Source organism: Siphateles boraxobius, unplaced genomic scaffold (assembly GCF_051911475.1).
Source record: "Siphateles boraxobius isolate OS27281-9 unplaced genomic scaffold, OSU_SipBor_1 41, whole genome shotgun sequence".
NCBI classification, from domain to species: Eukaryota; Metazoa; Chordata; class Actinopteri; order Cypriniformes; family Leuciscidae; genus Siphateles; species Siphateles boraxobius.
The window spans coordinates 3,835,269-3,851,754 of record NW_027509042.1 but is presented as its reverse complement, the minus strand read 5'-3'; the positions used below and the strand labels follow the sequence as shown (position 1 = coordinate 3,851,754).

The 16,486-nt window shown below is 36.6% G+C and overlaps 2 protein-coding genes across 3 annotated transcripts in view; one reads left to right on the top strand and one right to left on the bottom strand.

The window, feature by feature from the left end:
- Positions 1 to 13,218, top strand: part of ripor3 (RIPOR family member 3) — a 45,099-nt gene extending 31,881 nt beyond the window's left edge. The window contains exons 12-23 of one of the 2 annotated variants that reach the window (XM_077197864.1): positions 481 to 610; positions 1,087 to 1,299; positions 3,664 to 4,044; positions 4,406 to 4,551; positions 5,342 to 5,543; positions 5,657 to 5,786; positions 6,073 to 6,228; positions 7,049 to 7,207; positions 7,419 to 7,621; positions 8,067 to 8,150; positions 8,703 to 8,793; positions 12,874 to 13,218. In XM_077197864.1, the coding sequence (XP_077053979.1) occupies positions 481 to 610; positions 1,087 to 1,299; positions 3,664 to 4,044; positions 4,406 to 4,551; positions 5,342 to 5,543; positions 5,657 to 5,786; positions 6,073 to 6,228; positions 7,049 to 7,207; positions 7,419 to 7,621; positions 8,067 to 8,150; positions 8,703 to 8,793; positions 12,874 to 12,971 (1,993 nt within the window). In that variant the 3' untranslated portion in view covers positions 12,972 to 13,218. The remainder of the gene's footprint in view (positions 1 to 480; positions 611 to 1,086; positions 1,300 to 3,663; positions 4,045 to 4,405; positions 4,552 to 5,341; positions 5,544 to 5,656; positions 5,787 to 6,072; positions 6,229 to 7,048; positions 7,208 to 7,418; positions 7,622 to 8,066; positions 8,151 to 8,702; positions 8,794 to 12,873) is intronic. The other variant, XM_077197866.1, reaches the window with a different exon arrangement.
- A 744-nt stretch (positions 13,219 to 13,962) lies between these two features.
- On the bottom strand, positions 13,963 to 16,245 carry blcap (bladder cancer associated protein). Its single transcript, XM_077197863.1, has 2 exons — positions 16,139 to 16,245; positions 13,963 to 15,090 (listed from the first exon to the last, which is right to left on the bottom strand). The coding sequence occupies exon 2, from the start codon at positions 14,969 to 14,971 to the stop codon at positions 14,708 to 14,710; it is 264 nt and encodes an 87-aa protein (XP_077053978.1). The 5' UTR covers positions 14,972 to 15,090; positions 16,139 to 16,245; the 3' UTR covers positions 13,963 to 14,707.
- Between the last annotated feature and the right edge of the window lie 241 nt (positions 16,246 to 16,486).

The window sequence follows — 16,486 nt, the reverse complement described above, 5'->3', positions numbered from 1 at the left end:
ATATCACACTATGGCAATTCAAAGTGCTTTGCATAGAAAATAAGCACAAAATAAAAGCAAGGGAAATTAAAACAGTTAGTATAGGAGTTTCAGGGAGACTTTTGCTTAAGGATAGCAATTATGCTTAAGGATAGGAGTGGGATTATGGGTAAGGTTATGTTTAAGGTTGGAGGGTGGTGTTATGTGTAAGGCCATGGTTAAGGTGGGAGGTTGAGGTCACACCTACAATTGTGACTATACAGGTAACAACTAGCTAGATCTGTAGTTAGCTATAATGTCCATTGTGTTTAGAGCTAACTACAGATCTAAATCTGTAAATCTTTAAATCCAAACACCCAATATTTAATCCTTAGGTATTACTCTTCTGCATTCTGTTTTACTGTGTGTGCCTTTTCAGAAAATAATTATTTTGGACATCTAAGCCTACCAGAGTCCATTTTTCTTGACCGTTTCTTGTTCCCTCAATTTTTCTTCCTTTAGTCCATTTGATAGCTCTGAGGTGAGGCCTCTCACAGCGTCCGCCAGCCGCCAGTCCATCCACAGCAGAAAGGGATCTGTATATAGCTGGACACCTCCCAACACACCCAGTTTCACTGAGAAATACTTTCTAGTGAGTTTGTGACCTACAACCACACATACACACACTCCCAGCATGACCACTCACAAAGACTGAAAGGTGAAGTGTGTAATTTCCCATGCTAAAATATTTTCTCCTATCTTGGTTTAATATGCAGAGACAACAATAACTGAAGCCATGGTGTGCACTGTGAGATTTTATCTGTGCTTTTTGATTGTTATGTGACAGATTGAACAATGTGACCCAAGTGAGATCTTGGGTGAAAGCCAATGCAGACTGTGCAACAAAAAAAATCTTCATTTTGACATCCTCAAGTTGAAATGGTGCAACACAAACCCAAACAAGATTTATGCTGATGTTGGAAAGGTTTAGTCTGGAGTTTGTCGTCATTGGACAAAAAAGACGCTAATGATGTAGAAGTTACCCACTTCACCCTCAATAAACTCTTGTCTTTGGCCTGAAGAGCTTAAATGTTATCCCGTGATTTGATCTGTCTTTTTATGCCGTAGTCTATGATGCGTCAGATACAGGATGCAGATGGCTCTTTTTCCATTGGCTCACGTGAATCTAGGGGTGTGTCTCTACTCAGCTACCTTGCTGACTCCACCCAGGCACTTAGTCCTCCTGCCTATGAGAAGACAAGCAACCCGCCACTCACACACCACCCTGTTCTTGACACTAAGTTACACGATGATGATCTATCAAAGACGCCCACAGAAGATGTATGAATTGATAGTTTTTTTGTTTTTGTTTATATATACTGTGTATGTGTATATATACACTCGTGCTCAGAATTAATGGCACCCCTGGTAAATATGATCAAAACTGGCTGTAAAAAATAAATCTGCATCGTTTATCCTTTTGATCTTTCATTCAAAAAATTGCCAAAAATCTAACCTTTCATTGTAGTAAAAGAATCAAAAGTGGGGGGGCGGGGAATCACATTATGAAGTAAATGTTTTTCTCCAAAACACATTGTCCACAATTATTGGCACCCTTTTATAAAATACTTTTTGCAACCTCCCTTTGCCAAGATAACAGCTCTGAGTTTTCTACTATAATGTCTGATGAGTTTGGAGAACAACTGACAAGAGATCAGAGACCATTCCTCCATACAGAATCTCTCCTGATCCTGCAGATTCACAGATCCATGTTGGTGCTTCTCCTCTTCAGTTCACTCTACTCATCAGGTCAGGGAATTGTGCCGGTCATGGAGCTTCATTTTGTGCTCCGTAACAAATTTTTGTGTTGATTTTGATGTTTGTTTTGGACCGTTGTCCTGATGGAAGATCCAACCACGGCCCACTATAAGATTTCTAGCAGAAGTCATCAGGTTTTGATTTTTTTATCTGATAGAATCCAGGATGCCATGTATCTGAACAAGAAGTCCAGGACCTCCAGCAGAAAAATATGTCCACAACATTAAAGATCCAACGGTACATTAAATTGTACACATGGGGTACTTTTTATCCTTGTGTGCACCAAACCCATCTAGCGTGTTTGCTGCCAAAAAGCTCTTTTTTTGTTTCATCTGACCACAGAACCCTGTGCCGTTTGAAGTTCCAGTCATTCTGATAACTGAATTTGCTGGAGTTTGTTTTTGGAGGAGCGAGGAGGATTTTTCTTGAAACCCTCCCAAACAACATGTGGTGATGTAGGAGTTGTTTGATTTTTTTTTTTAATAGGCATTCTGACCCCCAAGACTCAAGTAATCTCTGCAATTCTCCATCTGTGACCCTTGGAGAGTCTCTGGCCACTCAAACTTTCCTCCTCACCGTGCATTAAGACAATATAGACACACGTCCTCTTCCTGGCAGATTCGTAAAAGGTTTAGTTGATTGAAACTTCTTAGTTATTTCACTGATGGTCAAAATGGGAATTTTCAATTCTTTAGCTATTTTCTTACAGCCACTTTCTATTTTGTGATGCTCAACAATCTTTTGATGCACATCAGAACTTTATTCTTTGGTTTTAGTCATTGTGATGGATGATGAAGTGAATATGGCCTTTGTGTTTCCTCATATTTAAACTTCTGTGAAACAAGTAGTCATAGCTAGACAATTTCATGTTCCTAGTCACCCTGGTGTGCTAAAAAAGGTAAACATTAATGGGAATATACTTCAGAGATATTTTACCCGTAAAAAATTCTAGGGGTACCAATAATTGTGGCCAACGTGTTTTGGAGAAATTTTTTTTTTCATAATGTGATTTCCCCCCCACATTCAGTTCTTTTACTTCAATGAAAGGTTAGATTTTTGGCAATTTTTTGAATGAAAGATCAAAAGGATAAACGATGCAGATTTATTTTTTACAGCCAGTTTTGATCATATTTACCAGGGGTGCCATTAATTCTGAGCACGACTGTATATTTATATATACACTAGTGCTGCAAACATATGTTTTTGTTTACATAATATGTGTGTGTATATATATTATTATATTTATATTTATATATATATATATATATATATATATGTGTGTGTGTGTGTGTGTGTGTGTGTGTGTGTGTGTGTGTGTGTATGAATGTGTGTATATAAGGTATATACACAGACATATATAATATATATATATATAAATAATATATATACACACATATTATGTAAACAAAAACTTTTAATGTTAGATGCGATTAATTGATTTGACAACACTAATATATATGAATATATATATATATATATATATATATATATATATATATATATATATATTTTTTTTTTTTTGTGTGTGTGTGTGTGTCATTGTATATACCGGTAAATCACTTTTTGGATTTTTTTAATATACATATTTTAAATATAAAAATATTTAAGATATTAAATATATTTAAAAAGATGTCAAAATAAATAATATAATATCACTATATTTTTCAAATTTGTATTATTATAAGCAATAACCAATTTTATAATAAAAAAATCATTGTTGCAATTTTTTTTATTATATATTTGTTTTAAAATGACATTAAATTGGTAATGTTTTATATATTAAGAAAACATCTGTTAAGATAATAAACAATACATTTTTTTTTTTTTTTAAAGCTAAACACTTGTGAAAAAATATTCAGAAAGACTTGTTTCCATTGATAACCCTAGGCAGAGGAGAGTGTGGAGTGGCCCTCGGAGACTGACACAGCTTCCCCCAGTCCTGCGGGCAGTAAGCGAGACTCTATCTTCCTCTTCCACCGCTACAGCACGCCTGACATCCTCAAGCAAAATGGAGAGGTGAGCCCTAGCGCAGGTGAAGGAGACGCTCAAGAGACGACGGCCCCTGAAGAGGAGACCCCGTTCAAGCAGGGACTTGAAGACAGACTTGCACTGAAGGACAGAAAAGCAGGCAAAGCACAGAAGAGAGCCGTGGCTAAGAGACTTGGTTCACTGCTAGAGGAACTGAATAAAGAGCTGGAGGAAACAAGCAATGCAGAGACATTAAAGAAACTAAATCTGCAGATACGCCAACTCAGTGAGGTCTTGAAGGTGAGATCGGTGGATGGGTGGATTGATGGACTGGTAGAGTAATAAAGAAAATATATAGATGTGTGTGTAAATGTGTAAAAACATATCCGGGACATATTTCACCCCAAAATCAAAAGGATTTTTTTTAACATTTCTTTCTTTATTTTTTAAAGTGTAAAGCAAATAGACATATTTTAGGACCATATTTATATATTTTGTTAAATATATATTTCTAATGATTTTGTATGACAGTTGTATATATATATATATATATAATTTTAAAAAATTGTGATGGAGTTGGACTGTTTTTCTCTATGCATTGTGGATAAATGTCTGTTTGCTGCTGTCTTATTGACTTGTTTTTCAACTTTGCTGATGTTAGAAGGACCTCAACCCTCCACAGATGCCCTCATCTCAGACACTAGCAGTAGAGGAAGAGGAAGTGCTGGGCAGTTTCGACTTCCTCTCTGCAGATTGTAATGAAGATGAAATCTCATGTATGGGCAGCATCAGACTCGGGTACACTGGGTAAGATGAGACATTTTTAGCTGGCCTGTCCAAGTAAATCCCATAAAGAAATGGCAAAACACTTGTCACAAATTCAAGAGACAAAAAAAAAAGAACTTGAAGGGCTAAAATGTAAAATTACAACTAAATGTAGTAAAACAGATACTAACATGATGTATAAATACTTTAAAATAAAGTTGCTTTTTTTTCTCATTACAGAGGTGGGAATGGTACTAAAAAATACTTTTCATTTTTTTATCGGGGGGGATATAATTTGGACATGTATTGAGAGTTTTAATGGCAAATCTATTGGTGCAAAAGAAAGATTTTGATCTTCAACATTGATCCGACCATATGGGCCTGTGATTACAAGTCTACATATGAATGCAAAACAGGAAAGTTGCTGTGCTAACATGTTCAGTTAAGACTTAAAGTGCCATCTTGTGGATGAAGTGGAGTAATGCATGAAATGTGCATTATCACATTTATTTCAGATGCCTATACATGTATTATTTTATGTAATTAACAATCACATATTTCAATAAGATATTATGTTTAATTTACCTTTGCATGGATATCATGATATTCCACAACTTTTTTTTGCATATAAAATTGTAAATGTATTAGCTTATAGCAAATATTAATTCAGGATTAAGGTTTCAGAAAAAAGAAATACTAAATAATAATTAAATTCTAAAAATAATAATTTAATTATTAAAATCAAATAATTTAGGCAAGACAGGTTTATTTATATTGCACTTTTTATGCACAATATATATTTAAGGCCAAACTTTATTTGATCTGATTTCAGGATTGGTTCATTTAATGAGAACAGCCTGAAAAGCATGGGTCAGTTATCTCAGGATAAGAACTCTCCATCCTGTGAGGACATGGGTGAAGCGCAGGTCAGACAGCGAGGAGACGGTGCAGTAAAGCTGTCACTCAGTACAGGAGTCTACAGTCTGGATCAAGCTCTTGAAAGCCACCTCAGTGTGTGTGTAGAGCTGCTGAGCGTGAGGAATCAGTCTCATTAAACCAGTGTTGATTAATCACACACTAATCGATATATAGCCTATTGTTACTTTGTGTAAGTGTGTGCGTAAGCTGAAGTTCTGTCTCCTCCCAGGCATTGAAGCATTCTGACTCCGATCTTGTGCATGAAGACATCATGGAGGAACTGTCACGGCAAGTTGACGTGCTGGAAAAAATCGGTGCTCTGGCGCAGAGGATGATAGATGAAATCTCAGTGACAGAGCGTAAGTCTTGCAAAATACCAGGCCTTGGATGAGTAGCTATACCACTGAGATATCTCTAATAATTGAGATTTATAGATTTCCCACAAACACTAATACTAACCTTTAGTTTATGATTGATTATGGCACATTTTCGTTCCCATACCATCTAAGGGTAGCACTAGAATATGTAATATGAGCTATATGACTGTTACTTTATACTGTTCGCGGTCACAGGCTCTTTCCCGTGTCAGGGTGAAGCGCTGTAGTAGATGCATTAGTCATGTGTGTGAATGTGGATGTGTCTCAGTGTTGGCCAGAGCTCCTAAGGGGATTGAAGTATTTTGGAAGGACTGTAGCGAGAGTGATTCGCCTTTCTGCTGCCCTGCGGATGGTTTTCTCAGGACACTGCGCAAACATTACATCCACAAAGTCAAAGCCAAACAGCCAGGCCAGACTGATGCAGGTACAGATGTTCTCTTCTAATGTTCCTTAAAAATGTAATCCACAAACTACTGAAATAAAATACCCTAGGCAGATCGGAATGAAATAAAATAATGTTACAGTATATTCTATTCTTTCTTGAGAATCTCATTCACAAAAATATTGTACTAATTTCTGCAGGATTTTTCTATTCTATTTTTTTAAAGTATTTTTGTTTTATATTTCTATTCTAATATTTTTTTAATAGTATTATTTTTATAAATATGTATTTATACTTTGTATAAATAATTCTACAAGATAAAAAAACTAAATAATAGTTAATTGTCCTTGAAATAATCTTTGTGTAATAAAATAAATGTATATTCTTGTCCCTTCGAATTTAATAATTAATTTTCAAACAACTGAAATCCCTCAATTTGTAAATAAATATCTAATAATCTATATATAATATACATAGAATAATTGCATATAATTTTGTATTATAATTGACTTTAATAGTATCATTTTTATTATATTTTAAATTATAGTATTTTATTATATATTGGTATTTTACTATATTTTAATTGTAGTATAATATTATATTTTTCTGAAAGATATTTCTATTCTATTCATTGTATCTTAGAATTAAGATGTCTTTGAAATAATCTTAATATTATTATATTTAGTGTTTTATCAGAATTTAATTCTTAAACTAGCATCCAATAATTTGTCAAATAATAAATATATTTTGTGTTTTCTGTTCTATTTTATTGTTCCTTTAGAATTTCATTCTCACACTACTGAAATAGTCTACTTGTATGCATCTAAAGTTTGTGGTCTCTCTGTTGTCTTTGGTCCTGCAGTTTTCAGTCAGTTGCTGTATCAGGTGCAGTGCAGCTGTATGATGGCGTCTGTGACTCTGTGCACTACAGACCGAGTGACTGTGTTTCAGCTCTTAGTCTACCTCAACAGATGGAGTATAAGTGACTTTGGGGAGCACATCTCTCTCCTCTCGAAAGAAGGTAACAGCACAGAGTGTTTGCAGACACATCTCACTTTAGGATGCGAACGTCACAGAAACTAGGCTTAAATAAATACAGATGCTTCTGTCCTCGATGGTTCCCTGCGAGTTTACTGCTTTCAGCATCAATCAGTCAACCTCTAGGATTCTTCCCATTAGATCTCATTAAGAGACTTCCCCCTGTCTTTCTCCCTGGGATCGGCTTGCTGCAGTGTATCTGATAGCTTGTCTGGAGAGTCCCAAGAGGAGGAGAGCTCTGCAAAAGCTGAAAGGGAAGCGCATCTCTGAGCTGCAGCCGACAGGACGTGTCCTCCAGCTCCTGGCCAAGCTACAGACAGACGCCAATCACAAGGTGTCTTCAGCGGCCTCGTCCTGCCTCAGCAGAGCCTCGCGCTCCAAATCCTTCAGGACAAAGGTAGAAGAAGCCGGAAGGCCTGTTCACATCATGGATAGTGATATAGTATTAAAAATAATTCTAAATATAAAACAATGGCAGAGTCCGCACCATTATAACTATAACGAAAATGGCACTGAGGAACAAGATTGTTGGAATCACTTTCAAAAGATTTTTTACAGCTTATGAACAATAAAGATACTGACAGCCAATAAAAAAAACATCCTACTTTAAATAGCTTAAGAATTTAATGTGGCAGACCGCACACGCATAGGTAAATCTTCATAGTTGTCGTTCTTGGTGTGAATGGGCCTTAACTTGCTATCAAACACAAATACTACTTAAACCTTGTTTTTCACAAAGCTATCTTTCTTATTGTTATCTAATGTAATCACATCCAAGCATTTTTAAGTGTGGATTAATAGAGCTGAGCTTTTCATGTGATGTAGTTGTGTGGCTTTTATAGGCAGTGGTTCACTACACAGACCTGTTGAAAAACAGCAACACACATGTGCGGCATGAGGCCTGTCTGGCTCTGAAAAGTCTGAAGGTAAATAGCTGCTCTTTTAGGGGGTTTGCGTTGTATTGACCTTTTACTGCTGTTGATGTTTATGATGCAATTAAGACATTTATAATGTCATTTAGAAAATTCTGTTCTTTTGAATTTTCTATTCATCAAAGAACCCTGAAAACACTCATCACATTTTCCAAAAAGCAGTACAACTGTGTTCTAGATTGATAATAATAAGAAATGTTTCTTGAGCAGCAAATCAGCATATTAGAATGATTTCTAAAGGAACTGGAGTAATGATGCTGAAAATTCTTTGCATCATAGGAATAAATCACATTTTAAAATGTATTCAATACAAAACGGTTATTTTAAATTGTAATAATACTTCACAATATTACAGTTTTTGCTGTATTTTTGATCAAATAAATGCAGGCTTGATGAGTATAAGAGACTTCTTTCAAAAACATGTAAAAATCCTACAGACTCTAAATTTTGAATGTTAGAGAATATGCATGTGTGATATGTTTTGTTGTTTCTGTGTGTATTATTTGAGACGATCAGTTTAGATGAAGAGGTTTTGTGTTTTCTTAGGCCTCAGAGAGTGCAGAGCATGTAGCTGAGCTGTGGCGCTCGGCAGACGAAGACCTGAGGAACGCCGCACGAGAGACCGTACTGTCCTTCGGTAAGTGACCCTTAGGCTGTAATTACTGCATCTATGTCATATACTGTATCTCTCACACTATCAGCACATACATGCACTGTGTCTGAATCCAAAGGCTTGCTTTGCTGCCTAGTAAGTCAGTCAGTAGCTATCTTTCAATCCAAAGTTGTGCAAAATTTGGAATATCGCATAAAACATTTGCAAATAAAGCAGCATTTCCATCCCATGTGTTCAGGAGAACAAAACATCACTTCATGGGAAATTGGCAGAAAATATTATCTGTAATAAAAATGGAAGTTGCTGCAATTGGAGAAGCCACTGTGGTTATTTTTTCACAAATTATAAATGACTTGCACCTTGGAGCACGCAGACGAAAGCAATAAACGCTGTCATGTTCAGATGCCTGATGTTTGTGTATGCAATCATGTAAGACAGTTCTGGGAAGTTATTATAGCAAATAATTTTGATGACAGACTTAGGCTCAGGCATTTCAGAATGATCCAACCAATATTTGAGATGCTGTGCAATATAATTGGTCCACTGGTTAGTCAAGTCTAGTCACCTTTATTTACATAGTGCTTTATACATTACAGATTGTTTCAAAGCAGTGATAACTTCATTTCGGCTGTTGTTCAGTTCAGTGTTGATTTAGTTCCGTTGTAAAGATGATCAACTATTAAAGGGGTCATATAATACCATTTATGTACATGGTAATATGAATCTTTAGGGTCTAAATGAAAACTTTGTAATATACTTTTATTAAAAATTCTCATTAGTACTTTAAGAAAACACTAATTTTACCCGGTCAAAAACAGCTGTTTTCTGCACGCCGTTTCAGTGCATATGTCTTTAAATGATAATGAGCTTTGCTCACTCCAGGCGTTTTGACACAACACACGAAGAGTGTTGCCATGACAACAGTTGAGGGTATATTTTGAAACAAGAATGGCAGCGGGATCTGTGCAACCATACCAATTTGAACCGGAGTCGGACCCGGATCATTATAAACGTGGGATTATGAATTATATTGAGAACGTAACGTTGCATAGAAAACATGCCGTAATATACCCTGAGTGTAAACATTAGCCGCATTCATCGTGAAGCGTGCAAGCGATTTGCAAAGATAAATATTTAAAGGTTAATAAAACGTTACACTCACTTCTTCTGGAGGTGCAGCAGGAACACGAATAGTTGGTACCGATTCTGTTTTCAGGACCAGCTTCTTAGCAAAACCAGATTTACACTGACCCTCGTTTAGAAAGCGTCTGGTGAGAAATGATTAGCCCAAACATAAAAGCATTTATGTAGATAGTTGGGAATATTCCCTTCAAAAATAAAACTCAGCCACTGCGTCTTCAGCGGTTCGAATTTAGGAACACCAAAATGACTGCTGTGTTCCTTATTACACACAACAACAGAACACCACAATCGCTTAGATGCCATTCTGCTCCAGCGTATCAACCATGGCGGACTACGATGACAGCTCGCTCAGGGCGGGTCTGTGCTGAAACGCTGCTGTCAATTATCAATTATAGGAGGGGCGTCCTATTTAGTGACGTCACAAAATCGAACAGCTCAATTTGAGGCAGGGGAAAACATATAAGGAGATTAAAACAAAAACACTGGATGGATTTTTATCATTATATGATGGTTGTTTACAGGCACTGCCAACACACATTTCAGTACAATCAACTTGTAAAAGTGCATGTACCATTATATGACCCCTTTAAAGAAGCTTATTTAATCTATAAAGCAGTTCTTTAAAAAAAAAAAAACATCGTCCAGCACAACTGCGTCAGTACAGTCAGATTGTTATATTGAATTGTTATAATATTGTTGAATATTAAGTGTCCCCAACTAAGCAAGCCAGAGGTGACTGTGGCGAGGAACTCAAACTTCATCAGGTGACAGAATGGAGAAAAACCTTGGGAGAAACCAGGCTCAGTCTAGTTCTCGTCTGGCCACTGAACAACCACGGTGTGATTATGATTCAGGCAGCATCACAAGTCAGAATTCATCATAGCATTCAAATATTCATCTAGTTCCTTTTGCTTAAAGATCGAATTCATCACTCCAGAATGGAGCCGAAACTGTCCATATGGTCTGTGCGGAGGACATGTCTGGCTCTTGTGGTCTTTGCAGAGGATCAGTGCCGATGGCTGTCGTGTCGATGAGGCCTTCACAGGGGATTGTCTAGTAGACCGAATCTCTGCTGACATTCAGGGATTCGTTGTGGTCGTGTCTAGGGGCAGGTCCACCTTCTGATCTGGATACGGACCAGATCCGGCTGACTATGGTAACCTCGAGATAAGGATGAGACTGACAGACTAATATTAGCGATGCCATTCTTCTTACGATGGTACAAGTACATCGGGTATTCTAGGAAGTGTTCCCGGTTCCGGCTGAACTAATGCATGCAGCCTAACAATCCTTTAACTGATGTGAATTATAGAATGTCATAATGTGTTATGTGTATGCCAGGTTAAAGAGATGTGTTTTCAGTCTCGATCTAAACTGCTTCCTGAACGAGGCTTGGAAGACTGTTCCAGAGTTTGGGTGCTAAATAGGAAAAGGATCTACCAGCTGCATTATCAACTGGCCAGCTTTTTTCGGATCACAATAGACGTGAAGGACTATAATGCGCTAAGAGCTTGCTCAAGTACTGGAGAGCTAAACTATTTAGTGCTTTGTAAGTAATTAGCAAATGTATACGATGTTTAATAGGGAGTCAATGCAGTGTTGACAGAACGGGGCTAATATGGTCATACTTCCTGGTTCTGGTAAGAACTCTATAGCTAATGTGTTTTGGACCAGCTGAAGCAGGGCAACCAGCCAAAGCATTACAATAATCTAGCCTTGAGGTCATGAACGCATGAACTAACTCTGCGTTTGTCTTTGAGAGCATGTGTCGTAATTTAGATACATTTTTAAGATGGAAAAATGTGGTTTGACAGATGTTGGAAATATGATTGGTATCAAAGAGCACACCCAGGTTCCTAACTGACAGCGAAGACTTGACAGAGCAGCCATCAACTGTGAGACAGTATTCTTGGTTATTACATGAGGAGGTTTTTGGTCCAATAATTCGAATCTGGTGGTAGGAAATTACTAATCACCCATTTTTTATATCAACTATGCATTCCTTTAATATTGTGAATTGGTAAGTTTTGTCAGGGCTCAAAGAAATATATCATCAGCATTATTCAATCACATCCTCTGTTGAGGCAGTCGTGTGAGTTTGTCGTTTCGCATCAAGGGAGATTTATTCATTAAATGTGTTTCTATTTTGTAGTTTGTCAATATCTTCTTAGCAGATAAAAATATGATCTGCCTCAATTGAGCTAATTTTTTATGGGGATTTTTTTTAATTTTAGCATTTCTATCCAGTTTTTATTTTATGCGATAACCCAAACTTTGCATAAAAATAGGTGGATGGAAACAGCTAATGACTCAAGATTAACTAACTCAGTTAAGTTTTTTTTCTTCTGCTGAACACAAAAGAAGATATTTTGAAGAATGTCGGTAACCAGACAGTTGATGGTAGCCACTGACTTCCATAGTATTTTTTCCTACTTTTGAAGTCAATAGCCATCGTCAGCTGTCTGGTTAGGTTACCTACATTCTTCGAAATATCTTCTTTTGTGTTCGTCAGGAGAAACTCGTACAGGTTTAGAACAACTTGAGGGTGAGAAAATGATGACAGAATTTTCATTTTTGTGTGAACTATCCCTTTAATATACAGTGTTGCATGAAGGCACCTCCTTAGTTTTAAAGCTCATCTTCCAAAAAATGTCACGTCTCATGATCTAGAACAAATTCAAGTCAGTTTACAAATAACGATGCCAATGTTTAATGACTACTATGCTTATTTCTCTGTAGAAGTTGTAAAATAGTGTCTATTATAACTTGGGGGAAAAATTACTTATTTTCCTAAGTTTCTTTTCATTCACAGGGAAACATATGTTCACACAAGTGCTTATCATCTTTTAAATTACCTGTAATTTATCCCCATACTACATAACACTTCTTGTAAGTGCAGACAGAGGTGCAGTCACCGTTGTTATGTGTCGTTTCCCAGACTGAGCCCTTTTTCTTTCTTAGGTAAGAAAGGTCACATGGCATTCCAGCGCATGGATCAGATCTATGAGCTACAGAACGAGGCTTACAAGAACCTGGAAACAGAAATCACAATCTTATAGGATGATCACAAACTCAATCTGTTACCTGATTGGATGGTGCTGCTGAGAGACTGCGAGGTTTTGATTGAATACATTCCATCTGTGTGTACACATATTGCCAAGTATTTAATATGCCGTTTTATTATTTTCTTTTTGTCATTTTAATTTTTAATTATAAGTGAAATATTTATAAATAAACTGTCTTCTATATTTCTTATGTATCAAAATGAGTAAACATGAAATATATTGATAATAAATGTACATAAGAGAACTCTGACTTGTTCAATTACGGTGTAAAACCACTAAAACAACTTCCCCATAATAAGCAACTCAAAATCAAATGATTAATATGCTCACATCTCCAAACATCAACAGTTTGGAGTAGTTTACATAAAATTGTCTGTAACACATTTTTAACATTAGTTAACATACTTCTTAAGCATTTTATTAATCTTAATTCATATGAAATTAAACATTTACTAATACATTAGAAAATAAAAAGTTCTGTCAATTTAATAGACCAGAGATAACATTAATTAAAATGAATAGTTATATTTTTATCAAGTAATGTTATAATGTAATGCAGTGGTTCTCAGGACCCACTGCTCTGCACATTTTTTGTCTCCTTATTTAACACACCTGATTGAGATCACCAGCTCGTTAAAAAAATAAAGAATAATCTCACAAATGGTGCTCGTTCACAACAACCGAAAAAAAGGGTCTATTTTGTATAAAGGAAATTTAAACATTTTCAGACTTTGTTACTTTCATGGTAATTAATTACGTTTTTCCCATTAAATTCTCATATCTGTAAAATAATTATGAAATTATATTTTATAATTATTTTACAGTGATGAAAATTTGATGGGGAAAATAAGCTTAATTACCATGAGTGTCTTTTTTTCTTTTGATTTTGAAGTAAAATATGACCTGAACCTTTCTTGACTTTCATATTTGAATGCCAATTTTCAAGTCGAGAACAGAATATGACAAATAATAAACAAACTAAAAATTTCAATTTGATAGAATTTTTTTTATTGACATTTTAAAAACATGTGTATGAATAAAACATTTACCTAGTGAGCAGGTCTGTCTAGTAAAACTGCTTGATGAGACTCGCCCTGCACTATGGGTTGTATTTGTTCAACCAAAAAAATTTCCCCAGAGAAACGCATGTTTATTTTGGATGGAAAAAAAATTATTTCATGATTGATCCACACAGCTGTTCTGAAGTCGTTTATAGCATCACACTGTCAAAAAGACGACATTTTTTCATCTGCACACACACAGCAGCTGGACTTTGAACATTAGAAACTTTATTGAATTAAAAGTGGTGACAGCATTTGAGCTGACTCAGCAGTGTATAAGCACGCCTTCAGCTCAACGTACACAACAAAATTCATCCGCCGTTTATCCGCTTAACACTTGGACTCATACTGATTATTGACACCCAAAATTGCAATATACCAACGTATACACACGCACACACATTATCATCTGACCCTTTGGAAAAATTCAGCATTCAGAAATGAAAAAGTGCACCGAACACAACGAGAATGGAACCCATGCAAGCTTCAGACGCCCTTCGCCGCGGGGAGGAGACTCAAGTCATGGAGCGAGGGCGCTTTGTTACGGGTTACAGCGGAGAGCGGTTTTCAACATGGGTAGAGCGAACTGAAACTTCCCAGCATTCCCAGTGGCTCTTCTACTATCAGCCCGGGTTGAGGCGGCCAAGGGTCTGGGGGTGAAAACCGAGTCTAGGTGCCCACAATGCTGGGGTCGTGTGCGGAGTCCGGCAGTGGAGAATCGTGGCAGTGGTACAGAAAGCAGTTTCCCCAGCAGCTGTAGCAGATGAGGAACAGCGCCGCCAGGAAGACTAAGGCACAAATGGTACAGGGCTTCCTCTCCAACAGGAAGCTCAGCAGGTAGAAGCCCATGAACATGGAGTGGTTGAACCACAGGGCTGGATTCAACGGTTTGGGGATCAGGAGGACCGGGAGTAACCACTGGAGGCAGTACATGGTCTCTGCGTGTGGGGCCGCCTAGTTTGAGCTCAGATATCCGACGTGACGCTACACAATCACAAATCCCCTGTGTATCTGCAAGGGATTAGACACAGTATCCAAATACCAGGCGAGGCCTTTGGAAAAAGAGAGAGAAAGAGAAAACAATTTGATACTCGACTCACACCGCCTTTTAAGGAACCGAGGTCAAAGCATCCATGTGTATTTTAAGAAATTGTGCAGCTGAAGACTATTTTTAGTTTCTAGCCTTGAGTTCCTATTCTATCCACATAAACATGACAGCACCTTAGGTCGTATTTGACTACTTAAACGCTTCATTTCATCAAATGTTTCAGTTAGAGGAAGATTTAATAGACATTAATCTCATACTGGAACAGTAAGGCTATTTTAGTAGTTTAGCATACATTTAAAAGATTTAGGGGTGTGCAAAATATCTTTTAAAAAACAGCAAAACAACCATATATATAAATTATTTTTTCCTATTTTCCCCCATCTAGACAGATATTACACTGTTTACATGAAGGATTGACAATCTAGGAAAGTGATAGAAATTTGACAAGTGTGACAAATGTTTAGGAGTATAACAAAAGGCAAAACACGTAATAAAAACCCTAGTTGTAAAACCATAGTAAGAAAATGATAAACGTTTTCCAACTTAGACTGGCATTCCTTACACTGTTTACACGAAGGATCGACTAAACAAAACAAAAAAGATACAAATTTAGTAATTAGTAAAGTATTAATTAATTATGTACATTTCTAATATTTCACTTTTTGTTTTGAAAATTGTTCTTCTTTGCACACTCCAGACATTTTAAATGTGAGCTAAATTTCCCCATTTTGACTTCCCACACCGTTTACACGAATGATCGACAATAAACAACAATAACGCTACAAATCTGGCACGTAACTTAGTGTGACATTATAGTTAATTATGAACATATCCAAAAAGTCAGTTTGTGTTTCTAAATGACGCCATCAAAAAACACATATGAACAATAAAAACATTGTGATGTTAGCTTGATGCTAACCGGATATCTAGCATGTGGCTAGGTGTTACACGAAAATAAACTTTCCGACCACAAATGTAAACATATATAATTGTGGCAGTCTCAAATAAGCAAGCTTTAAAACTCAAAAAGACTGAAATGATCATTTTCAGACCTGCCATTCTTTAAATTCAATCCCGATCGTGCATATAAGCCGTCGCCATCGAGCTCTGTAGGCGATTGCGTAGATTTGTGGAACTCTAAGGACCCGACCGACGGCCTGTGTCCCACAGATGCCTGATGAAAATTCATTCACGGTTTTTCTCAAAAATGTAAATGACCAAATATTCATTTTTACATTAGTATTTTCGTATTTCTCTCTCAGTTTGTTTATGGCATATATGCACGCTCTTTTATCAAAGTATTGTGTCCTAAAATACCATGGATTTTGTATCAGTATAGTCTATTATCAGGCCCGTTTCCTAAATTGGATATAGGGTGTTTATCATTGATGTAAGGTTGA